Genomic DNA, 27,050 nt, shown 5'->3' on the forward strand with positions numbered 1-27,050 from the left:
CTTGTGCATATCTCTGAAAATTTACTAAGGTAAATTTCTAGATATATAACTTTCAGTACAATGCATGCACATTTTAAATGCTTTTGCTAAATATAGCCAAAAGTCCTTCTACGAATTTTCTAAGAGTTCTGATTCTAAGCAGTAACAGGCCTTGTCTCATCATGAACTTTGACTGGCATTTCATCTACAGCTAAGTTTATATCATAAATAGTTCTTTACAGGCAGCACCAACTTGCACCCTTATAGCATACTTTACTATGTGAAAATTGCAATCTTTCGTTAAGCTTACTTTAAATTTACTGGCTATCTTCCTTGCAGGTTTCCACCAACGTTAGAGAAAAGAAAATTTTAATCTCCTGAAGTAACCTTTGATGAGATGTAACATGAAAGCTAAAAACCTGAAGCAGGAGAGCGCTATTTTCTCATGTGATACCTTGTTCTAGCCATTTGTTGAACAAATATCTGGTTCCAAATAATGTCAATTAAAACCAATGGCAAATCTTAATAACTTTTCCTTGTGGATATTAGCAAGAATAACAGTGCTACTTGTGTAGTTATCTTATGGCAGTTGAAATACTCTATATGAATACACAGAGGTTTTTTTTGTGTTGTTTTTTAGTTTTTTGGTTTTTTTAGGTCTTTAACCTCTCAGCACCAGTTTTATGGAGCACCCACCGCTAAGAAAGAATGCAAAATGCAGTGCTGCTTAGCATTGGGAAATCCCCAATCTGGTGCCAAGAGGTTCATAAATACAGCAACGGACCCTCTTATGTCAGAAGTGAGCACTGTTTAACAGCATAAGTTGGAACAGCCTTCAGGATGTTTTGCAGCTGGAGTTGTTCCACTGCAAGACATCACAAACTTCATGATGATGGTTGTCACACCAGGTCCTGGAAAGGCAACCTCCTTCAGTCTGCAAAGTGAACTAAAAGGGAATGGTTGTTCACACATGGCCCTGATGCCACCGACATAAGAAACGCAACGACAGGAGCAATGAAGTAGGTATTTGGTGGCAGATGGTCAGGTCTGCAGGAAGTGTCCACCCAGCTTTGTTTGGCCCATATTCTGAAACAACTAGAATAAACACTTAGTGTCATAATTTATAAGCATATCAGTACCAATAAATCAGAATCATGCAAACAGTCATGTTTATTATATTCTTGTTGCTTAATATTCATGACAGTAATTTATTTTTATAGTACAGTTTCACTGTTCTCTCCACCACTACTCTACATTTAAGGCTGGCAAGTTGTACTAGCAGAAGTTCAGGTAACCCTTTGGAGACTGCAAAAGTTCACTAGGCTGGTAAAAAGACTTGATTTGCTCATTTAATTTTTCCCTTCTTCTCTCATAAACTTTTAAACCACTGAGATGAAATTTCTGGAAATTAAGTAGTAATAATTCTTCAACATGTAGAAAATGTGAATACTAGAGTCCACGTAGTCCTCTGGTAGTAGCTGTAAAACAGAACTCAGACGGCAGATAGGAACATTAGGAGAGGTGTAAGCAGTTAATTCTTGAATTTACTGTCAACAAAATGGATTGAATTAAGCATCGTTTCCACCTCTGCCATTCATCCTCTCGCCACCCTCTTTCCTTCTGATTCCCCACTTCAGTAGTTTGAGATCACTGCTGCTAACTACTATGGATCGTTCTGGGAGGAATTACATGAAACAACCACCACAAAGCACATTGTTTTAAACATTTAGTGCCAGAACTACAAAGATCAGTAAGATATGTCTCCTACTCCAGAGAAGTTTATGTCAGATAAACAGATAGAAAACAATATTTTCATTGGTCTGTACCTAGACACGAGACAACTTATACCCAGTTTTGTATTTAACTCAGCAGAGAAAATTTACAATTAATTGCCAGAAAAAGGAGTCGCAAACATACAAGCCTGGGAAACAAATTTTATTTTAAAAATTTCCCAACTAAAAATATTCTTACAATACTATTAAGATCTGTGGTCTTATTCTATAAGTTTGCTGTGTTTTTAACAAAGACGTTAAACATTTTTTAAAAAGTGGAATACCACTGAATGTGAGTAGATACAGTATTAGTATTTTAATTATAACTGGGCTCTTTTTATTATGGGTATGGAGGGTTGAAATAATGAATTTATCTTACAGACTCCATGAAAATACTTTTCTAGCACATGATATGAGGGATGAACTGACAGTTTCACCTTTTAATTAAATAACACATATGATGAAAGTTCTCAGAAATTTTATAATGTTATTCCTAATTCACTTGCTGGGGATTGCAATAAGGACATAGTGCCTTCTTTCTACCTTTAAGCATTTGGAATATGGGAGCTTGATTGTTGTTGTTTTCTTCTAGTGATGCATTTTGCACAGAATAGGTGCTTTTAGCTAACATTCCTAAAAGATAAATGTTTGTTACAAATAAATTTACATACCCTTTAGCCTTCTCCATCTGCTAGGTGTGTTTGAATTTCACTGGTGCTTATTTTATTTTTAAAAAATTTTCCAGTGACCCAGGCACAAGAATGAGTACCTGTAATGTTGCCTTGGATACAGAAAGCAATTTAAAAAATATTGAATTTGTTTTAAATTTAATAGTCAAGATGGAAGTCTTAAGTAAATAATGAGGTTTTGAGACCATGTGTATGAGCAGAGAAATTCATTTGTGTTCTGTTTGGTTTCCTCTCATTGTAGTTTTTAACAACATAAAGTCTTTATCTGAACTACATTTAAATCTACTAATTATCTCATTTCTAAATAGACACGTGTAATCATTTTTTTTTTTCCAAATTAGTCAAAAACTGTAGTTGTGTGGTTAAGAGTAACAGCTTTGGAATCTTCCAGTTATGGGTTCAAATTCTAGCTCTGTAAATTCCCAGCTGGTAGGCTTAGGAAAGTTATTTAATATTGATTAGTCTAAATTTCCCAAATGGAAACAATAGGAAGAATAATATTGACCACAAAGAATTATTTTAAAAATAAACTTCAATAGTGAAATATACATATAGCAATTGGCTATATAAAGTAAAAGTTTGGTAAATATACTAGAAATTGGAATTGTAATCATATGGGCAGTTATGGGGTTTATTTAAATTCCCACTAGTCTAATAGTTTATAGTATTTGTGATTCAAATTCTTTCTAAATGTTGTCCAAATGTCTAAAGAAGTTCACTTTGTATATTTGGAATGTCTCTTCTCTAAGTTTCTTTTATTGGCACAATATTTGAAGTTCCTCCCCAAATGTTGTAAAGTTTTATCTCTAACTGCTCCATTGTTTTAAATGGCCTTGCAGTTTGTCTTACATGGTTTTGAATGTATTTGAGGATGTAAATATGGACTTGGAAGTCAAACTGCTCAGGTTTGTAAATATCACAATACTAGGAGGAAGGCGCAATGAATTCGTAGTTAAAAACTTGGGTTTTGGTCCCAGTTCCTGTTGTTATGAGACTCAGGTGACGTAAGTCTTCTGAATATGCAAAACTTAAAGCAGAATTCTCTTGTACCATGGTACAAGATGGTGTGCACATTTCAGCATGAAATTTTAAAAGTGTACAAACTTATCTGAGAGAGAAAATGGTAAAAGTGAGACCCTGGACTATAAATTCAATTTCAGATCCCAATAGTATAATATTAATAAAGAAAAAAATCAAATCTTTGATCATAGTAATAGGAAGATATTGTGAGAATATAGGAGGAAGCTTTATTCTACACTGATAAAGTTGTACAAATAAAACAGTTCACTGAAGTATGATTTCTCTTATTCACTGAATGTTTGTGTCCTCAAAATTAGTATGTTGAAGCCCTAACCCTCAATGCGATGGTATTTGGAGTAGGGTCTTTGGGGGGCAATTAGGTTTAGATAGGGTCATGAGGGTGGGGCTCTCATGGTAGGATTAGTGCCCTTACAGAAAGAGGGAAAGATCAGAGCCCACTCTTTCTTATATTTGAGGACACAATGAGAAGGTGGCCATCTGCAGGCCAGAGTAAGGGCCCTCACCAGGAACTGACCATGCTGGTGCCCTCATCTTGGACTTCCAGCCTCCAGAACTGTGAGAAATAAATTCCCATTGTTTAAGCACACAATCTCTGGTATTTTGCTATAGCTTCCTGATCTGACTGAGATCCAAACCTTAGGAGGGCACATTTCAGGGAGTGTGATCATGGTGATGAAGGGTCTGGAATCTTTGATTCATGATAAATTATTGAAAGTGCAGAGGAAGAAAGGAGAACACTGAACAGGCTCTACGGGTTACACTTTAAGTGTTTTAAAAATATTTAAGGGGCTGTAAGAAAAAGATCCTGCTGGAAATCTGACATTGACCAATGTGGTTTTTCTAGTTGTGCTCTGGCTTGCCATTCTCCTTGGTGGAGATTTCTGCTCAGCTAACACTGAGGGGGTCCAGCTCTCAGAAGCTCTGAGCATCACAAATCCAAGCTTACAGAAAGGAGCTTCTGAAGTCTTTCTAGGTCTAATATTTGTTCAGGATCATTCTTCTTTTCCTGATGACTTTTTCTAAAACATTTTCATAACATGACACAAGCACATGAAAATTTCCAAAGAATATTTCAGTGAGGTAATGGTTTCTTCTTAGATGCCAATTAGATATTCAGAGAATAATACACACAAGGTGTCAAATAGTAATGTTACCATTGTGCCGAGAGTTAGGGACCTGGAAGAAAAGCTCAAAAGATTGTTGCTTTCATCTCTTTGTAAGACAGCAACCACCTGCAACTAGCAGGACAGATGGTACTAATTAGATCTGCCCATCCGTTACTTGGCAGGGGGAATGGGCTGGAAATGTGAAAGGGTCAACCTTTCACCTGCTGGACACTCAAGGTGAGAAGAAAAAGGAAAGCGGCCAAGAACTAACTGTCTGGCTAGACAGTAATCATGGACTCAGGTATTTGATCTTTTAGAATTCCAATTTCTGAAAAATAAAGGTGTTGTATGTAATGAAATGGTTGGAAGTGGGAGGAACTACACATTTAAATAGAAAAGTATAAATCAACAAAAAGAAAACACTCATAATTATTCAATATAATTTTTTATAGTTCATAGAATATATATATATATATACACACACATATATATATACACACATCTGCCTTCATCCTTCCAAACATATTACTTTTACTCTTAAACCAGCACCACTACTTATTTTCTATAATAGTGTATTCATTTTCCATGTTTCTGTTTAGAAAGTGTAGGTAGAAAATGTATGAGCCTATCCTTAGGGAGAAATTCCTTTCTCTAAACCACACGGCAATTCTCAGTGTGGATATCCCACTGTTCCAACATGAGCAGAATTCCCCTGGGAAATTTATAGTACTCCAGGAGCCATCACATCTAATGTTTAACTCTGCAGAGCAATAGGAATGAGCCAGATGAAGAAGTCACAATTCAAGGTGCTTATGATAGTCCTAGAAGCTATTTAAGGAAAATTCTTTTATTGACAGAGGAGGGCTGGAGAAAGGACAAGCGCTTGAGCAAATGAGAGTGTCTGACTGAATATAGGCAAACAAGAGAAATGGGTAAAGCATTCATTCTTATTTCATAACAGGCTTTGAAAATAGCACATGAGGCTGGGCATGGTGACTCGGGATTGTAATCCCAGCACTTTGGGAGGCTGAGGCAGGAGGATTGCTGGAGTCCAGGAGTTTGAGACCAGCCTGGGCAACATAGTGAGACCCTGTCTCTACAAAAAAATCTCAAAAAAAAAAAAAAAGTAAAAAATTCACGAGAGGTTAATATGAAAGTTCTCTTGAGATAATTAAAAAATTAGAAGTCTACCTTTCAAAGCTAGACTATTGTGTGGCAACTGAAAGAAAAAGTGAAACATTTCCAGTTTGGAGAATGAGCGTGTGTGTGTGTGTGTGTGTGTGTGTGTGGTTTGTATGTGTGTCTGTCTGTCCCTGTGTTCAGCTGATAACTCTTAACATTTTGGGATCTACATTGGGATCTACAATGTTACAAATTTCCCAACTGAGAGAAGGCATCACTTTGGAGTTGGCTCTTCTGGTGCCACCATGAACATCACAGATTTGCTAATATTTAGTAGAAGCAAGGCAAGCTCTGGTCGGAGAAGCTGGATAGCATCTGGGTTATGATGAAGGCGTAAGTTCTATAATAAAGTCATAGGCTTTGGACTATCCAAGTGGGGTTGGGCTTGACAACAGCCGGCAGAACAAAGGAGAAATGTCATGAGATAAAGGAAATGGGATCCCTGGTTCGTGAAGCAAGAGAATATCCTGTCATATTATCTTAAATATGTTTGGTGCTGTGTGAAATTCTCAAAGCAAAATATTAAAGCAGAATGAAGATGGCTGCTTTAAGACAATAATTTGAAATGGCTTTTCCAGAGAAGTGGAAAGATCAGTGAGAATGAACAGCAAGGTCCTCTGAGACTGTTATCTAAAGGACACTCTGATTATATTCTAATATGATAATACCAGTGAACTTGATACTGTGGCCAGGGACTCTGTAAATAAGTGCATTTCATGAAATTCTTTTTACAATTGCCATGGTGAAGATATAACTTTTCCCTCCATTTTATAGATGTGGAAATGGAGGCCTAGAGCGGTTACATATTTGCTCTAAGTCTAGATAGTAAATGGTGGAGACAGGATTTGAATAGAGGTGGTGGTGTGTGGTGCAGGTAGAAACTTTAGCTTAGGTGATGAGAGTAGACTTCCCTGAGGAATTGACAGAGGAGTAGCAATCTGGGAGAGTGTGTTCAGTAGAGAGATGGAGCAGTCAAAGACCTTCAGTGTGCTTGGGGTATTCAAAGAAGAGCCAGGGTACCAATGGGCTGGAATGCAATGGGCGAGGCAGGGAACAGTAAATGATGAAATTGGAGAGCTTCTGGGTGACCAGATCATAAATGACTCTGAAGACCTTGGAAGGAATTTGGATTTTTCTCAAAATGAAATGCAAGCCAGTTATATCAGTTTGCTTGTATTTTAGAACTAGAATCATGCTGGGTTGGGTGAGAGAAAAAAAATGAATAGGGGAAATACGAGAGCCCATTCTCCTAGAGATGGCCTGAGCCAGAGTTGGGGGTAAGTGGGCAGATATTTTGGAAGACTCATCAGCGGTGATCATAATGTGGTGTCAAGCAAGGCATAAGAAATGAGGCAGAAGCCTCAGGGTGGGATAGAAGGCCTCCCAACCTTCAGTTTTATTACAATCTATTGATGCAGTGAAGTTGATAACAGGCAGTGAAAACCAGCCACTCAATTCCACTATTAGAGGAATAGGTCAAGATAACTGATTTCCACTTAAGTTTTGAGGAGAAGTTTTGCGTTTTATCTATTTTTTAAAAGCAGATCTATTCAGTAAAAGTAAGGATGCTAGGGAAGCTGACTCATGAAGGCTGCCTGGCTGGTTGCTCAGCTTGAAGAGTTTATTGCTTTGAAAAAGTGACCTTAAGTAGATGGAAGAAAGGAGTGCAAGTAAAACAAAAGTTTTAAGGAAAAGCAAAAAGAAAAGTGCCACATTTTCTAATGGAGGTGATGTCTTACCACTCAGTTAATTTCTGAGTCAAGGCCCGATTTTAATTCTTAATCACCTTCTAGTTTTACTTATAAAGGACTTTTCATTAAGCCAAATTAAGGAGATGGAGGTCCAGTTGTTTATTATCTAGCACTAAACCATTCCTACAAAAAGACACCTGTGCAAGCCATTTGGCTCTAGTCAAGTATTTTTTTTCAATTTAATTATGAATATAATTAGAATGAGTTAAGAGACAGGCTAGGCATTAGCCATAAAATTTCTGTGTGTGTGCGTGCACACACACACACATTAAAAAGCAACCACAACAAAAATACTCACCAAGTCTGTGAGAATGTTAGCTTGCAGTGGAAACAAAAAAAAAAAAAGAGGGTTTGTAAAATTTACCTTTGTTTCAATTTCAAATTTCCTTGAAATGGTGCAATACAGGATATTTTTATACTGCATTATTTTTACATCTCTGGTTTCTTTGTGATGAACCTTTACACCCTGCTCTTTCTCTGGTTTTAAAGCAATTTGTCACTACCATGCTTTCATGTTTAGCAACTGTTTTTAGTCAAGTGCCTTGCAAGCTCTGTTTCTTTTCTCCTAAAGAGTATCATCATGGAGTTGATGATGCATCAGAAATAGTTTGACCAAAGGGCAAGATAAAGTCAAGAGTAAAGAAAATATTTGCAGATATACTTGACTGTCTTTTCCCCCCACAATTACCTATTGAAAATATACTCTAAAGGCAAAATGGAATAAAGGCCATAGATGGAAAAAACATTAGAACACGCAATAGGTACTTTTTGCCATAGGGCAATGTATTTAACTTAAATTATTTTTACATGATGATGGTGTGACTGACGTATAGACAGGGATATGAGTTCTGTTTAAGGACTAGGCATAGGATAATCTCTATGTTTGGTGACTAATAGTCTGCATTTCAATGGTGCTCAGTTGATCTTATGGGTGCCATTTCGCACAACTTGTTTTACTCCTTAATTAATCATCATTTAAAAAACCAGACATTTAAAAAACACTGTCTTCAAAGGCATGTGTGATTGTGGCCTTTAAATTGAAGACTTGTATGTAACATCATTACTATCTCAATTGAGCACCAACTTGCCTAATCTCTGTGTCCTACGCATACATACATTCATATGTATATGTGTATATATATGAACACAATATATATGTTCATATGTTTTTATATATTACTATTAGATATAATATTTACTTAGTCAAGCCAGAAAAAAAACACAAAAGAGACAGTACTGGAACCATACCATTGTTTTTGATCAAGGAGTTAGCATTGACTGCATTCTAATAATGGAAAATATATGGAACATTGCCCAGGAGTGGGAGGAAAAGTTATTTTTGTATACAAAAGGCAACTTTGGAAACTTACAATTCAACAAATCAACAACTGCCAGCTCACATACCCTGATTTGATTGTTATACATTGTATATATGTATCAAACCATCATATTCTACCCTGTAAATATGTACAATTATGCATCAATTTAAAATAATAAAAGCTAAAACAGCTAGAGAAAAATTAAACACCTTAAGACAGAATATATTTAAAAATGCAAAATTCTAAAAATAATAACTGCAATGCCTGAGATTAACAAAAATTCACTGGCTGAGACTAACAACAGAACAGATGTTGAAGAAAATAATTTTAGTGCACGAAGGCACAACAAGATCCATAAAAGACAAAATGGACATACTGGACTTTAGCAAAATTAAACATGTTTGCTCTTCTGAAAACACTGTTAAAAGAAGGAAAACAAAGCCATAGAAAGGGTGAAAATATTGGCAAGTTATATATTTGATAAAGAACTAACATTGAGAATATATAAGGAACTCTTGAAACTCAATAGCAAAGAAATAGTCAATTTTTTTGAAAATGTAGAAGGTTTCTTAACTGCAGAAAATAATGGAATGGTCAATAAGCACATGAAAAGATGCTTAACATCATTAACCTTTAGTGAAATGCAAATTAAACCACAAGATACCACTTCACACATAGAATGGCTAAAATTAAAAACACTGACCACACCAAGTGTTCCTGAGGATGTGAGGAAACTGGAACTCTCGTATACTGTTGACAGGAACTGAAAAACGGTACAATGACTTTGGAAAACAGCTTAGCAATTTCTTAAAAACTTCATATATACCTACCATGTGAACAAGCTCTCTACTTCTAAGTATCACCAGGAAGACTAAAAGCATTTGTCCACACAAAAATTTGTACGTAAATGTTCACAGATTTGTAAATGCTTCACTTGTAACAATCAAAGACTAGAAACAACCCAAATATCCATCAATAAATAATCAAATTGTGTTATATTCAAATAATGAAATATTACTCATTAATAAAAAATGAACTCTTAATGTAACATGGATACATCTCAAAATAATTATATTGAATGAAAAAAGCCCCTGCCCCAAAGAGTGCATACTGTATGATTCCATTTATATAAAATTCTAGAAAATGTAAATATATCGATAGTGACAGAAAGCAGATCAGTGGTGGCTTGGGATGGGAGTGCACAGCAGGTGGAAAGGGGAAGGAAAGAGGATTACCAAGGATTAAGAGGAAACTTTTGGGAATAATAGGGATGTTCTTTATCTTGGTGGTGGTGCATACATTTGTCAAAACGTTGGTAAGTTACGCTTTTAAAACATGCAGTTCATTGTATGCCAATTCAAGTAGAGCTAGAAAAAAATCCTCAATTATTAAAAATTAAAAATAAACTATAGAAAGATGAAGGAAAGGGTGGGAAGGAGTACATGCTCACCTTATGAATGGAAGTTAGCCGATATTGTTGAATGTTGATGAAACAATAAAAAGAGGTTCAGGCATATTATTTAGCTTGCAATTATAATAATATGGCTACCATATACTAAAAGAAGTGGAGTAGAATGAAACAATATTAGGTAACGGACATTATCCATGGTTGATAAATCAAAAGTAGAGATATTATCTAGAGTTATGAAAGTAACCAGAAGAGATGAAAATTAAAATCATTAAATGAGGTTTCCTCTCATGAATAGGTCAGGGGATATAATGTGATAGGGCCCAATCCATTGCTTTTCATCCTAACTTCTGTATGATTTTTGTTTGTTGAATATTGTAATTTGATCAAGTAAATAATTATAAGAATCTTAATAAAATTAAAATAGTTACTCATATGAAATAGAAAAGTAACTTTGTGTACATATAAATAAATTTCAAAAGATGTTGAGCAATTGATCATAGAAATCAGAGTGCAGGGTTAAAATGTACTCAGAGAAGTCAACATTTAAGGCATGAATGCTTTTAATATCTAGTACTAAATATTGAAACATCACTCACTCTTGGAAGGTTCAACTTTATTTCTAACCTAAAACTCCAATATCAACATTTCTGACCATTAATTTAATTCTAAACTCAGCTTTTAAAATGTAGAAAAAATGCTTGTAGTCTTATATAAGATGACATAGGACATATGGGTCTTCTGTAGGATGATATAAAATACAGATATTTAGCAATAGCTATTGCTCAAGGCAATATACAATGATACAAAGTATTTATGTTTGTATTTGAATGCCAAGTCTAGTTTTTTGAGCTATGTGCATTTAGAACTCTTCTAAAAATTAATTTCTTTTTCAATCATTTACTGAGTGCCTAACATGGAGTAAGAAAATACTGTTCTATTTCATTCTCATAGTAACTTTATGAGCTAGAAATTATTGTGCAGATGATCTTTCCATTTCTCCAATATCTCCTGCTTTCTTATTTTGAGAATTAAATGAGACAATTATTAGAAATGTCAATGGGTTTTTCTCCTCCCTTTCTCTTTTTCAGGAACTTTGGAAAAATGCAGACATTAAAACAGAAAAAAACATTGCTTGTTGTCTTTTTCCTTTGGATCTGTAGAGTTACCAGAAGAAAAAAGATGGGAACAGAGGTAAAGTTAGTACATTTCCTAGGATTTAGATCTACTGGAAATGTCTGGACCCCTGCAGGCCTCTAGCCATAAGATTGCATCACCTATCATAAAACTCCCTGGCTGTGCTTTTCTACTGAGTTCACATTTACAGTACTAATAATGCCTTCAGCACAAGTCATTTCCAGGGAATTAAGTCCTTGCAGTCAGTGGGTTAAATCCCCATGAAATAACCTGCAGGTGACCCAATTGGATTGACCTCAAGTATAGAATTTCAGATCAATAGCTGCTGTACTTGGATTCTGAGACATAAAACAATCCCTAGTGTTTTTGTTACCCCAATGAGTATTATCAGACAAGGGATTACTATGGCAATTGCAGGGTCTTATGATATTAACGGTTTTTTTTGGTCTAAAAGGAAACTATTTTAAAAAGTAAATGCCTTCTGTTCACTCTTCTTGGCCTATGTGATAACTTTCAAACATACAATAAAAATTATTCAGACGGCACCAGTGGTCATTAATTGCTTGTACTAGAAATAACATTTTTTCCTCAGATGCAAAGTATTCCAGTTGGATGCAAAATTCCGTTGAGTCTAACCACCTTTTAACTCTTCCATGAAAGGGTAACAGATCTCCCAATATGGGGCCAAATAAAAATGTTAACTCTTCACAAACTGGACTTGGGGGTAATAAAAAAGGGAAATAATGTTATGACAACATGTACCACAACATCAACTGACATGATATTTTACTTGTGTGTCACCAAAAAACAGAAACCATTTTAAGTATTTACACCAACAGAGGGAATTAATTTGATGCAGAGAATTGGCTGCCCATATAAAGAAGAAGCTGAGAGCCAGATAAGGAAGAGTAGAGTAATCAAGAAAGTAGACACACGAGGAAGCTACTACCTTCTCCAGGCTGGAAAAGCAAAGAAAGGAGAGTCTGTGTCACCAGATGGAAGCTGAAACCAGAGGGGGCCTGTCTGGTCAAAGCTGAAGCTGTAAAGCAGAAGGAGCCTCAGGCTGAAAAGCTACCTGAGGCCGATGGGTGGCAAGGGTGAACGGGTTGGGGATAAACTAATAAACTGCTGGCCTTTGTCTTCTCTCTCTTTCTGCTATCTCCTTCCAGTGGCTTTGACCGGGTGCAACAGCACCTCAAGAGCACATGTAAGGTTAGAGATTTCTCAAAGAACTTAAAACTGAGCTACCATTGGGCCCAGCAATCCCATTACTGGGTATATATCCAGAAGGAAACAAATCGTTCTACCAAAAAGACACAAGCACTTGCATGTCCATCGCAGCACTATTCACAATAGCAAAGATATGGAATGAACCTAGGTGCCCAATGATGGTGGACTGGATAAAGAAAATGTGGTACACACACACAGAATAATACACAGCCATTAAAAAAAAAATGAAATCATGTCCTGTGGAGCAACATAGATACAGCTGGAGGCCATTATCCTAAGCAAATTAATGCAGAGAAAGAAAACCAAATACCCCAAGTTCTTATAAATGAGAGCTGAACACTGGGTACACATGGACATTAAGATGGCAACAATAGACACTGGGGACAACTAGATGGGAGAGGGAGGGAGGGGAGCAAGAGCTGAAAAACTTGGGTAGTATGCTCTATACCTGGGTGATGGCATTGTTTGTACCCTAACCCTCAGCATCACGCAGTATACCCAGCTAACAAACCTGCATATGTACCTTCTTAATCTGAAATAAAAGTAAAAAAAAAAAAAAACACCACTAATAAAAAAAGCATCTGCAAAATACAGCTGGCTAGGACCAACCCTCCTACGGTACAGAGAATAAAAGGGAAGAACTAGAATCTGAGGACAAAGAGGCTGGGTCTGGGCCTCTTTGTCCTCAATTCATCCTCTCCTGTGAATTTACTTTACCTGATTGGTCCCTTTCCATATAAAGCCGAAAACTCGTGAGTGGATCTGTTGAGTTTCTCACCATATAGATTTTTACAAGGGGCTATGTAAGCTACGATAAAGCCCTGCAATGGGGTATAAATGTTCTTAAAATTTTGAAAGATTTTTTAAATACAATTGGTACACATGGAGATAAAGTATTTCCTCTGGTGTGGTTTTTACCATTGCCAAGAAACTAGGTGGCCATTCTCTTATTGCTTAAGAATATTTAAATGTGAATTACAACCTACAGTTTTTCCTAGGTTTAGAACACAAGGACTAGCTTCAAGGTTATATAAAAAACACATGAGTTAGTAAATGTACTAACATCCAACATCATAACATATTTCTCAGCCCCATTATGATCCCTCCATTTTACATATTAAAAAATAATGACATTCTACTATTCGGTTGTGAGTTGAAGCAAGGCTGCTGAGTGTCCTAGTCCATTTGGCCCACTATAAACAATGCCATAAATTTAGCAATTTAAAAACAACAGAAATTTCTTTCTCAGCGTTCTGGAGTCTTGGAAGTATGAGACCAAGTTGACAGCAGATTTAATGTATTGGTGAGGGCCCACTCTCGGCTAATAGATGGCAACTTCTAGCTGTACCATCACATGGTGGAAGAAGATACAGGTTTCTCTCGGGCTTCTTTTATAAGGTCACTAATCCCACTCACAACGGCTCTGCCCTAATGACCTAATCTCCATCTAAAGCCCCCATCTCTTAATATCATCACCTTGGGGGTGAGAACTTCAACATATACATTTTGATGGGACACAAACTTTCAGACCATAATGAGAGGTGAAGCCAGCTGAAATTCCTGGGTCGAGTGGGGACTTGGAGAAGTTTTCTGTCTTACAAGAGGATTGTAAAAACGAACAAATCAGCACACTGTAGCTAGCAATGGGATTGTAAATGTACCAACCAGTGCTCTGTAAAATGCACCAATCAGCAGGATTCTAAAAGTAGCCAATCATGGGGAGGATTGAAAAAAGGGCATTCTGATAGGACAGAAACAGAACACGGGAAGGGGCAAATAAGGGAATAAAAGCTGGCCATCCCAGCCAGCAGCGGCAACCCACACACGTTCCCGTCCACCCTGTGGAAGCTTTATCCTTTCACTCTTCACAATAAACCCTGCTACCACTCACTCTTTGGGTCCGTGCCATCTTTAAGGTTGTAACACTTACCTAGAAAGTCTACGGCTCCATTCTTGAAGTCAGCGAGACCACAAACCCACCGGTAGGAACCAACTCCCCACACAATAACACTGAGTTTGATTCTCCTTGCCTTGAACAATGAAGGAAGAAGTCTCTCTCTTCTCTTCCAAATTACATTATCAAACAAAGCTCACATGGAGAAACATTGTTAGCACTGTTTGTGCACCCTCTTACATTTTTAAAGGACTTTCTTAGGCACTTTCTTATTCATTCTCATCATAACCCATTTTATAGGTGTTGGCAGAAACCCTTGCCAGAGCCATCAATCCCAATAGTCTGCTGCCTGCCTCAACTCTGACATGTTCCATTCTTATCATGCCTATATTTCTGAAATTCTATACAATTTGGGCCTAAGTCTAGAATATCCCTGAGATGATCCTACTCCTTAGAGAAATTCAAAAGACATACTCTCATGTGGGTTCTGAGGGCCTGCTTTCCATATCTCTCAAGCTAAGAAAATGACTTTCCTAATATCTTTAGAATCAGATGAACTAAAAGAAGCTTAAATGATGGTTATCCTAGTTATAGCCCCCAAATAGCACATACCGAAGTAAGTTTCCAAATGAGATCATCTTCACTTGAATGTGTGGAGATCATGATGTGAAATTTATATGACTTCTTTAAATGTACACAATCAGAAATAGGCATCTAAACGCAAAGTCCCTCCAATTTCCTACCAGAACTGTGTCCCAGCATTATAAGTTGATTGGGTGCTCCAAGACAGAATATCAGAAAAAGCTGTTACGGAAATGACCGCTTGTTTATATTTTATTTCTTCTTTTCAAATGACGTTAAGAGAGCCTGCGTAACTATGAAACATTGCTCTTCTGAAGAAGTAGAGGGCTCATGAGATGAAGTCATGACAAGGGATAAGAGTTCCAGCCTCAACTCAAAACCCATAGTTAGAGTATTGTTACTACATTCAACAACAACAGCAGCAGCAATAACAACAACAAAATCTGAAACTGAGCAAGCAACAAGACCTTGGGAGAGAAATTTCTTCTTTTTCTTGATACCATTTTGCCAGAGCTTTAAACAAGGGTGAAGGCTTTGTGAATGACAGAATTAGAGGGCATATTGAGGGGCTGTTTTCCAACACAGGACCCCCAAATCTCCACTTCTACTAATGGGAACACTGCACATCCAGCCATCCAAGATCAGACCTCCTGAGTACAGCAATTTTTTTTTTCTTGGAGATTTGTCTCGTTAGGATTTTAATTAAGCTCCTGCCAGGCTTGCAAAGTTTTTAATTTTACCTTTCTTTCTTCTTTCTTTTTCTTCCTTAAATCAGCTGGCTTGCCAGGAAACTTTTTCCAAGCTGTCACAGTTACAGTAAGCATACCCTAAGATATTAAATTTAGAGACATACCAGTAGTTGCTTCTCGAAGGATTAATAGCACAAGTACTCTTGCATTTGGAAAAGATTTTCATTGATTTATTCATTCATTTATTCACTTTTACTTACGTGTGTGTGTGTTTTATGAATTAAAAAAACAGAAAAGGAAGCTTCATGGAGTGTACAATGACTACTGGTTAGTAATAGATATAACTCACTCTCTTATAACGTCACCAGTTTAACAGAAGAAACTTGCCATTACTTAATTTGATAATCACACTGCTCATAAGCAAATTATGGCTGTTTACTAGTGTTGGTGGGTGAAGGGTGAGTGAACCAAGAGAACATGATGTCTTAGTTGATAATTTAACACATATTTCATGAAATGTAATATTTAATTCACTTAGGGTTCTTTTCAAGACCCCTTTGTATTCAAACTCATTGCAATTCTGAAAGTATAAAGGCAGAGACGAGGGGTGCACACGGTGAACCCTTTAAAGCAGATTTGATGAGACACTATTTTCATTTGAGGACGCTTAAATTGACTACCTTAAATAGGATGTCATTTTTTTTTCCTAAAAAAACCAAAAAACCAAAAAAACCTCAGATAATACTGCAGGGCCAGAAATAAAACAAACCATCAAAACACAAAACGAAAACATAAGATATGGAGCATCGGGGATACTATCTGTTCCCCATGATTATTATTATAATCATTCTTATTATTTATCTAATAATTCCAGGATGTCAGGTTATTCCACCACCTGCCCTTTTCTGTGGGGTACTTACTGATCGCTTCCACAAACCGCTCAAAGAAACTGTAAGGGAAGAGCGGCTCAGGCAGCTCCCGGAAAAACATCTTCAGTGCTCCGGTGACAACGTGGATGTCCTCCCACTGGCTGTCGTCCAAATTCAGCTTCTCTTCTGGGAAAACACGAGGAGAAATGGAACAACTGGTTTTAATGAAACAATTACAAGACACTAATTATTATGTTAATGTTTGCCTACTATCATCAGCAACCGTTAACAGCCTTCTGCACCTAGAGGTTTGGTGCTGTGCATGTTTTTTTTTTTCCCTCCCTCTTTCCGTAGGAAGGGAACATTTTCAATGGAATACCATCTGTAGGAATGCAGCTAACAAAAAACAAGAGACACAAAGAGACAGTGCCATTGACACAGTATGTCAGATACATTTATTCCCATAATGCATCAGTATGAAAATTAGCATCACAGCTCAACATGATTCAAAGCTATTTGGTTTTGAGGCCGAGGGGCTAAGAGTTGCCAATGATGGCCGGCTCAAGGGACCAGCCTAAAGGCCTTGCTGAGCCAACAAGAGACATATGCTAAACATGGCAATAGAAAATGAGTTATTGCTTTACATGTGTTAGCCTTGCTATGTACAAGGGAATAATGGGTAACACTTTTTCCCTTTTTTTGCCTGAATATAAAGTCAGCAAGGAATAGAATACTGAGTGAGAAAGGATATTAATTCTTTCGTACTGCTTCAAAATCTTTTTTTTTTTTAGTTCTCATCTCAGTGAGGAAAATATGCCCAGCAACAATATTAGACAGACCCCTGTTGGCCTACGTAGGCTATGCAAAGCTGTCAAAAATGATAACACACTAAAGACAAACCACAAGTGCTTACCAACTCTTTTTAGAAACAACAGAAGTATTTGCTTGGGAAGCTTGAGCGAGTGGAAATCTTGAAATATTAAAGAAAGTAAAAGCCGAAATGAAGGTTGTAGTAGAAATAAAGTGTTCTGGGCAATTATTTTTGTCCTTTTCACCCTCAATATGAATGTCTGGAATTAGTCTCACCCAAGAAGTGGATGCATTCACATCTGAAAGGGACATCTTGACATAAAATGAAAAGGAAGCAAGGTACAAAGGCACTGCTGTCGAGCCAGATGATTTGTCTTTCTAAACCGGCAACATGGAAAAGGTTTTGGATTCTGGGCTTCATGAAAACTTAAACTAATCATTTTAGACAATCTGGGGGTTAACTGAAAAGCTGAGAATCCTGGCAAACACTGAGGTATTTGGTCAACTGAAAATTTGTTTCTTTACTGATGTCTTGGGCTCGCATTCACATGTCCCTTGGATGTCAGTTTTATGAATGCAGAGGAGCATTTTGCACCAAAATGTAAGAAAAGCTGAGAATTGTCACCGTAGGGATTCTCTGCATGGGCTGTTTTGCTAATAATGTTCATGTCCTTTTAAAACTATTAGCCCAAATCTTCAGCAGATCTTTTTTTTTCTTTTTTAAATAAATGATCGTTTCTAAGGCTTGTAGTAAGTGGTGTTCCTGCTCAACAGTGTGTTTGCAAAGAGAAGACATGAAGGTGAATCTGTTTATTTCAGATGGGCTAATCTTTCCTTTCAGTCTTCATTCCTACCTCGATCATAACACAATAATATGATCCACAACAAAATCAGCAGAGGAGACCTTCTTTCTGCCCTGCAATCATTTTTGATTGATTGTATTCAACAATTAGTCTTTTATTTGGCTACACACTATTGAAATAGGCCGACAGCATCTTAGCAGGCCAGCTTTAAACAGTCAACTGTTAACAATAGCATCAAAAAGGGAGACCTGATGGGGTTTACTGTCACTTTAAAGAACGGGGTTTTCACATTGTTGAAATCTGTCAGATATTTTGAAATGTCCCTCTCACTATGGTGCCACACCCCCTGCGTGCCCTTATAATAAAATTGGTTTTACTCCTGATTAAATCATTTTCTCCCTACCCACTACCATACTTCTCATAATGGACCTGTGTGCTCTACAGCTGGTGTTCTTCCCATGGTACCAATTCTTACTTTATCTTTTAAGCACTTTGCTGCTAAGATCTCATGCAGAGTGCTTATGTTTTGTTAAGAGCTTCATTCTTAGAGAAATAGCTTAACACATGTTCTAAAAATGTTGTACAACTTATTGCTTAAAACACATTTAGAAAATGTATAAGTACTGTAGCTTTGGCACTGCACTTTAAGTGGAAACCTAAACACACACACAAACACACACACACAAATATCTCAACCAAAAATTTATCAGAAAAGTCCAACACAAAATGCCATTTTGGTGCACGAGTTTGAAATTGCTAAAGGAAAGTGTTCAGCAGGTAAAAAAGAGAATGATTTTAGCTTGACCAAGGAAACACCACCACCAACAAATAATGACTTAACCAAAGGAAAACAGCATTAATATTACTCATCTCCACATTAGTATCAGTTAATTCAAGTGAACATGAAAATTGAATGTAGTGATAAAGAAAATTTACCAATAAATAGATACCATTTGATTATATCTACTTAAAATACCATATAATATTAACTGTATCACCTAAACCAACATTCCTACTATAGATTCCTATGTAGTTTCCATTTAAAGAAATAATAATAATTTGTAGCCCTTCAGCAAATAGCTTAAATAGGCAATATGGCAAATAGTTGGAAAAAGTATTTTGAAATATAATACTAATTTTTATATCAAGTTTTCATAATCAACCAAGGTTAAGATCCCTTGCAAACTAGATGATGTTAAGGCAAATTTTGCAAGGTCACTGTAGTTTATCTAAACATGAAGTTATGTCCATATAGTATGCCTTCTCATGAAGCCAACCAGTCTTCAAGATGAACTAACCATAACCCTATACTGGTGTTAACAGGCATTATTGCAAATGTATTTGCATTATTTGATAAGCATTTTCTAACGAGATTCTACACAGTGATGACGTCTTATACTTTTCCCTTTTCTAATAGTGTTTCTCAAAAGCACCACACTATTGATATTTGGGGCTGGAAAATTCTTTGTGGTGGGGACTGTCTTTTACATTCTAGTATGTTTAGCAGTATCCCTGACCTTAATCCATTAGAGGCCAGTAGTATTTCCCAGTGGGGATGATAAAAATTGTGTCTAGAGATTGCCACGTATCTCCCCATCGTGCAAAATTATTCTTGGTTGAGAGCCACTATAGTGAAGTTCATAAGTGTCTATAGAAGTCACTCAACAAAGATTTATGAAGTTTACCATAGGTGGGCAGGGAACTAGAAAATTAGATACACACGTATTAATATTTCCTTAATATGAACTTAAGAGTTGGTAATTATTCTTGACAAAATCATAACTTTTTATAGAACAAAATCCATACGAACTCATTCAGGGTACTTCGCAATGAAAGCAATAACCAACAATTACTTAGAGCTTACACTGTACTAGGGACTGTGCTATGCACTCTACACTCATTATCTAATTTAATGTTTTCAGCAAGGTAGTGAGGAAGATGCTACTGTTATCATCATATCCATTTTACAGATAGGGAAAGTGAGGCATAGGTACATTAAACAATTTTCCCATGGCTGCCAAGTGATGAAACCAGGAAAAAGAGCCAGTAAGCCCCCACTATGTTTAAAATCACTGTGTTCAGACTTAATCTTGGCTGACAGAAGCATAAAGGGAAAAGGCAAATAAACAGTAATTGCGAATGGTAGTTGATTGACTATTATGTCAAGATTGTAATTTTTACATTTTACCCTTAAATGTCTTACTTGAGGCTATGCTTTTACCTGTAAACTGACTCTCATCTTTGGTAATTACTGACTTGTAGAAGGCACAGATTCTTATATAAACAGATACAAAACAAATTGGTAATAAAAAGCAACTGCATTAGGAAATGGGCAGAGATGGAGCAAATTGTTAGGTAGCAATGGAGTGAAGAGGAAATATGATAGAGTAGGAAAAAGACCATACAAAACACCCCTTCCAGGACTGGATTCAACACTAATTCATTGTATATCTATCTATCTATCTATCTATCTATCTATCTATCTATCTATCATCTATCTATCTATTTATTTATTTGTAAAATGAAGATAAAAGGATAATTGTTGGTATCAAATGGGAAAATGTATCTGAAAAACATTTTAAAGCATAAGGAAACAAACATATCCAATATGTCACCAGAATGAGGCAGGTGAATAAAGGCCAAAATGGTAAAATAAAAAAGACTAAGGCGGCCGGGCGCGGTGGCTCAAGCCTGTAATCCCAGCACTTTGGGAGGCCGAGACGGGCGGATCACGAGGTCAGGAGATCGAGACCATCCTGGCTAACACGGTGAAACCCCGTCTCTACTAAAAATACAAAAACTAGCCGGGCGAGATGGCGGGCGCCTGTAGTCCCAGCTACTGGGGAGGCTGAGGCAGGAGAATGGCGTAAACCCGGGAGGCGGAGCTTGCAGTGAGCTGAGATCCGGCCACTGCACTCCAGCCTGGGCGACAGAGTGAGACTCCGCCTCAAAAAAAAAAAAAAAAAAAGACTAAGGCAACTGAAACACTGAACAAACATTGTAAGCCAGCCTGGTTGTTTTAGAGGATTTATCTCAGTGTGATGCAGTTTCTTGAATGGGATCAACAAAAACTACATTGCTATAAAGAATTACCTGGGCCTGGTTAATTTACAAAGAAAAGAAGTTTAATTGGCTCATGGTTCTGCAGTCTGTAGAGGAAGCATAACTAGGGAGGCCTCAGTAAACTTCCAGTCATGGGAGAAGGTGAAGGGGAAGCAAGCACATCTTCACATGGCCAGCAGCAGAGAAAAAGTGAAGAGGAAAGTGCTACACACTTTTAAACAGCCAGATCTTGTGAGAACTTACTATCACGAGGACAGCAAGAGGGATATCCATCTCCACGATCCAATCACCTCCCAACAGGTCCCTCCCCCAACATTGGGGATTACAATTCAACACAATTCAACATGACATCTGGGTAGGGACACAGAGCCAAAGCATATCACATGTTATAGTCCAATCCTAGGAAGACGTCTGGTTGAACCACAATGTCTCACAATCCTTTTAATCTGTGCTGCTTTCTCCTGGCCCTCTAATTAGGTTATCTTAAATTCATTTTGGTTATGGTTTTGCCTTAAAGCATATAAACAGAATTAAAGATAGGTTAAGCTCTACAATGCAAATACCATGTAACTTTTATGAGATCACACACATACACACACAACCTAAATGTTGTACCCAAACAAGGTTATCTTGAAATGCTCTTCCTTGAAGAGTCTTTAGGGCATATTTTAAGTAAAATCTTATTTATATCAAGCTTTAAAAATATATTTGAAAGAAAAAATTTGACAGTAGCTATTAGGAACAATTTTTCTTAAAAAGAAGAACTGAAAGATGAACCTTTGATAGCCATAGTAGGTCAATGGTAGTTTCCAAGGAAAAGGGGGCATTTAAATATCATTAAGAGTTTCATTACTGTCCAGGTACAATGGCTCATGCCTGTAATACCAGCACTTTGGGAGGCTGAGGTGGGCAGATCACCTGAGGCCAGGAGTTTGAGACCAGCCTGGCCAAAATGGTGAAACCCTGTCTGCACTAAAGATAACAAAAATTAGCCAGGCATGGTGGCATGCCTGTAATCCCAGCTACTCAGGAGGCTGAGGCAGGAGAATTGGGAGGTAGAGGTTGTAGTGAGCCAAGATCACGCCACTGCACTCCAGCCACCTCAGTGATGGAGTGAGACTCTGTATCAAAGGAAAAAAAAATGAGTTTACCACTTTCCTCTTGTATTATATATTGCTCTGTAGATATTGGTATATATAACCAGCAGCTGTGATATCAGGTTCAATTTTAACTAGACTCAAACTGTCTTAACCTAGTCTTTATTGAAATGTGCTTGCACTTGGACTATCCTGAATAGAAGAGTAACCGAGTCAAGAAAGAAAATCTTCTTTATATGTTGAAAATCAAGTGCTTGTTTACCTTGTAACAGTTTTCACAGCACTTTTAAAACCTATTTCCAACTTTTATTTTATTGTTGCAATTTTAAAAGGAGGAAGAGACACCCTAGCTTTCCCAGGATACAGAGAGAATAGCCCTGATCACATTAATACAGTGAAAAGAACCTGTTACACTATGAAACTCTCATAAAGGATGATGTCCCTGCTTCCAGCACAGATGACCATTTGGATCTCTTATCTCAAAGGCCTGCTGGATACATGAAAGTCATATCCCAAATGAAAGAGATGCCAGAGGGATGATCGATCCAAAACATAATATGTTTGGCCCTAAAATCAAATTGAAAGATTAGATATTAATGTAGATAAAAACGACACTGTTTATAAGGATATAGAAGATTTTTAGTTTAGCATTTAAAGGAATGGATCAAAAAGAAGTTAGTTGAATCACCCAACTAGCTCCACGTTTCCTGCTGTGCTGGCTCCTGAAAGTGATGGTTCGGTCTGATTTCTGGTGGATTAGAGTGATTCTACATTCTCAAACATGGTGATGTCAACCCTGTGCCAAAAGTAGCATCTTTCTCTGCTGCACTGGCTAAAGCTCCTCCTTCCACACCTTGGCTGTAACATGAGACTTCATTGAGGATATTATATGAGAAAACTAAACAAATTGGCCAGTTAATTTGTTTATTCACTCAATTTTTTTTCAAACAAACAGAGATGGAAGGAGGCTACATGCTGGGCATTGTGTTTTTAAAGCTACAGCTGTTGAGGCTGCTTTATGTTCCTCAAAGGAGAGGGCTTCATCAGGTGCTCAGAAAGTGAATATAGATAAAGTTCTGGACATTTTACATCTTGTTACTCTTCCCTAAAATCATATTATTTTGTCCTGGGGGGCGAGCCAGGACAAACTCAAAGAACAAACATATCACCCAAAAATATGCATCGTGCCTGTTATGTGCTGAATTGTGTTCTTCCATTCCTCAAAATCAAATGTTGAAGTCTTAACCCCAACACTTCATAGTGTGACTATGTTTGGAGATTGGATCTTTAAAGAGGTAATTACGGTAAAATGAGGTCATATGGGCCACCATCCAATATGAATGGTGTCCTTATAACAACAGATTAGGGTGCACACAGAGGAAAGACCATGCGAAGACACAGGAGGAAAGCGGCTGCCTATACACCAAGGAGAGAGCCTTAGGAGAAATCAACCTACTGATATCTTAATCTCAGACTTCCAGCCTTTAGGACTGTGAGGAAATACATTTCTGGTGTTTAAGCCACCTAGTCTGTGGTACTTTGGTATGGTAGCTCAAGCAAACTAATACAATGCCCTAAGGTTTTGGGCAGAGAAAGACGATGTCAAATTTCTGGATCATACCTATACATCTTCTCGACACAAAGGCTATGCTACACTTGTGAAACACAGTGAACAACAGGGTGAGTTCTTTAGGTAATTCCATTTGAAGAAAAATAATTACCAATATTCAGAGAACAGATTTGAAGCTGGAATTAGTTGAAAAATATTCAGGCTTAACCTATTTCAAATAATTTGCTCTACAAATATGCAGAATACTCTCCAGTGTGGTCTCCAGACAAACGATAAAATCATGATTGCCATTTTCATACTCATTCTTCGTGCAACTACTATGTCTAAACTAGAAATATTGCATAGTTGCCATCACCTGAGACTCCAAGTACTACAAGAGAACATTGGAAACATCCTCAGGAAAAACTCAACCCAAGTCCAATCAACTGTCTATAGTCATGCTACCTATCAAAGAGAAAGGAGCAAAGTGGTTTTAAATAAGAAACCTTGTATGCAAAATCAAAGAGATTTGTTTCATACGATTTATCACAGTAACCTCCAGGAAGCTCTTAGGAGTCCTATGTTTGAAAATGGTTCCTTTCTGGCAAGAGGAGACAGTTAGATCTATGCACAGGATAGATGGTTCTATTACCACCTGGTCTACAAAATCTGGTTTTCTGTGGCATCCTTGAATTATGAAAGAGGGAGGAAGGCAGTAATCACAAACTTTCTAAGATTTTAAAACCTTTTTTAAAAAGCTTTTATTTCTGAATATCTAATGGGCTACTTCGGCACGCCATGTTAGCTTGCTTTCTGTGTGCTTTCATGTTGTGTGAATACCTTTGGAAATTATTTGAGAAGGCCGAAGCTTGCACATGTCACAGGCTGATATGAAATATCTTTAGTTACTCTCTTGGAAGGAGGTGGAACAGTCTTCTCCTCTATCCAGGACAGGAAGTGAGTCAGGAACAAGACTGTTTTTTAAATTTTTATTTCTCCTCAGATTTCATTTGAATGTAAATAATAACATAATAAATAGGTACAACTGAAACTTGTGAAGCAAGCACCACAGATGGAAAGTATAACAAATGTGTCATTGCTTTGTGCATTTTTAATTTATAATGGCATAACATAAAACATCTTCCCATCATCATAACTCCATGCATAATGCTACCTTATAAAATGACATTAGCGACATTATGCTTCTCTCCAGGCTTTTAGATATTTTGTTTAGGTAGCTGAGAAAGGTAGTCCTGTTCAGATGCAACAACAGCAACAAAAATGAACAGACTTTTTTCTTTCAGTGAGGATCATAAAAAAAAGAATTGATGTATTTCATGGTACCCATATATATTTCTTTAATTCCTTTCTTACTCAGAGCTTCCAACACTGTTCTTATTCCCATTCAGTCAAAGGCTTTTTGTACTCTATAGATACTGTACACAATGGTTCTTTTTATTTAACCATCTTCTCCAAACAGATTCTGAATTTACTGGAATTCCATGGATGATTTCATACATTACATACTCCAAAGGGGAGAGAATCGTAGGATTAAATTTCGACAAAGTCATTTTTGAAAGCTTGCTTCATAGTGGCTTTAAATTTCAACACCATTGCTATTGTTCCCTCCAAGTTATATTACGTTTGCAAATATGAAGCACAGGGCCAAGTCAAAACATATCTCTTAATGATATCTAGGAAATAAACTAAGTCCTATGAATTCCCATATACAGATAATATGTCTATTGTAGGCAAAAACACATATATAGAAGTTACTTAACATTCTGGTTTCTTCACTTGTCAAATGAGAGTTCTTAATTTTGTGTGAGATTTAAGTGATATAATATATGAAAAGCTTCCAATATAGATAGACTTCAGCAAATATTTCCAGAATGTAATATGATTTCTGGCTTTTATCATTCCCCTTACTCTATTGGTGATATGTGTAGGGTTAGAAATGGTAACATTGAAAAGGATATGGATTTGGGTTTTTGCTAACTTAGAATTTTCTGTCTGAAAATATTTCTTCAGAAAAATAGAAATAAAAGGTAAACAAAACTGGTAGATTAAGATATTGCTACTCTCATTCATTGAAACTATGTTACTCCCAGATAAGACGTCTGTCAGTTGTCAATTAAGATAACCAAAATGAAGAGAAGATTTCTAGTAATTATTAATGATAATTTTTAACTTAAATTATGTCGACTAGTTTGATTCATGGGAGTAAACTAAATTTTCTGCATCACAAGACTTTTCTTCACCATAATCACCGCTAAAGCTCTACAAAGGTACACAAAACAAGAGTTGGGAGATTTATAAATTTTACAACTACTTGCATAAAGTAAAGTCAAATACCTAGGTTCTTATGCAACAATTTCTTGTTGATGAAACTACTGAACAACATTATCATCTTAATTATTCTAGCCTAAACAAACCTGTGGCACTAATTCCCAGTCTCTGCCTATAGTTTGTGATGCCTAGCTATCTATGCGTTAATCTTGACTCTTCCCTACATTGGGTTTCATTTCAAACTTTGCTTACCATGTTTCTAATTCTAGCCTGAGAACCCCATCACTCCTGGGGCATGCCTACTAGATTTAACTATAGTGATTTAAACAAAGGGTCTCTCCTCTATCTCTGCCTCAAAGAAATTTGTTTTTATTTATCTTTATATCCCCAGTGCTTAGTCAATGATGGATGCACTCATTTTTATTAGCTATTAATATATTTGCACCACCTATCAAATTTTAACCTCCTTTGATAACAGAAGCTATTTCATAACATAATACCAACGATGATGACAATAGATATATGTTTACACACATGGCATTATTTTTATGTTCTCTTTATCATTCTCTTTCAAAACACTTAACAAATACTGAAGACATAAGTAGGTTATTCATTCACTTATCAAATATTAATTGAATCCAAATTTTGTGCTAGGTATGTTATAGCTGCTGTGGTAAACATAAATAAAGATCTAGCTTCTATGTGCAAAGATTTCATAGTATATAGGAAGTTTGGTCAAATAGAAAAATATGTAATCAAGTATGGTAAATGTTATTATATAACTTCTTGCA

The 27,050-nt window shown here is 36.7% G+C and overlaps 1 protein-coding gene across 3 annotated transcripts in view; it reads right to left on the reverse strand.

Annotated features, from left to right (window-relative positions):
• ARHGAP15 (Rho GTPase activating protein 15) overlaps window positions 1-27,050 on the reverse strand; it is a 653,192-nt gene that overhangs the window by 122,089 nt on the left and 504,053 nt on the right. For all 3 annotated transcript variants that reach the window (XM_033231613.1, XM_033231614.1, XM_033231615.1), the window contains exon 12: window positions 16,700-16,834. In XM_033231613.1, coding sequence (XP_033087504.1) covers window positions 16,700-16,834 — 135 coding nt within the window. The remainder of the gene's footprint in view (window positions 1-16,699; window positions 16,835-27,050) is intronic.

This window comes from Trachypithecus francoisi, unplaced genomic scaffold, assembly GCF_009764315.1.
Source record: "Trachypithecus francoisi isolate TF-2019V2 unplaced genomic scaffold, Tfra_2.0 Lachesis_group13, whole genome shotgun sequence".
NCBI lineage: Eukaryota > Metazoa > Chordata > Mammalia > Primates > Cercopithecidae > Trachypithecus > Trachypithecus francoisi.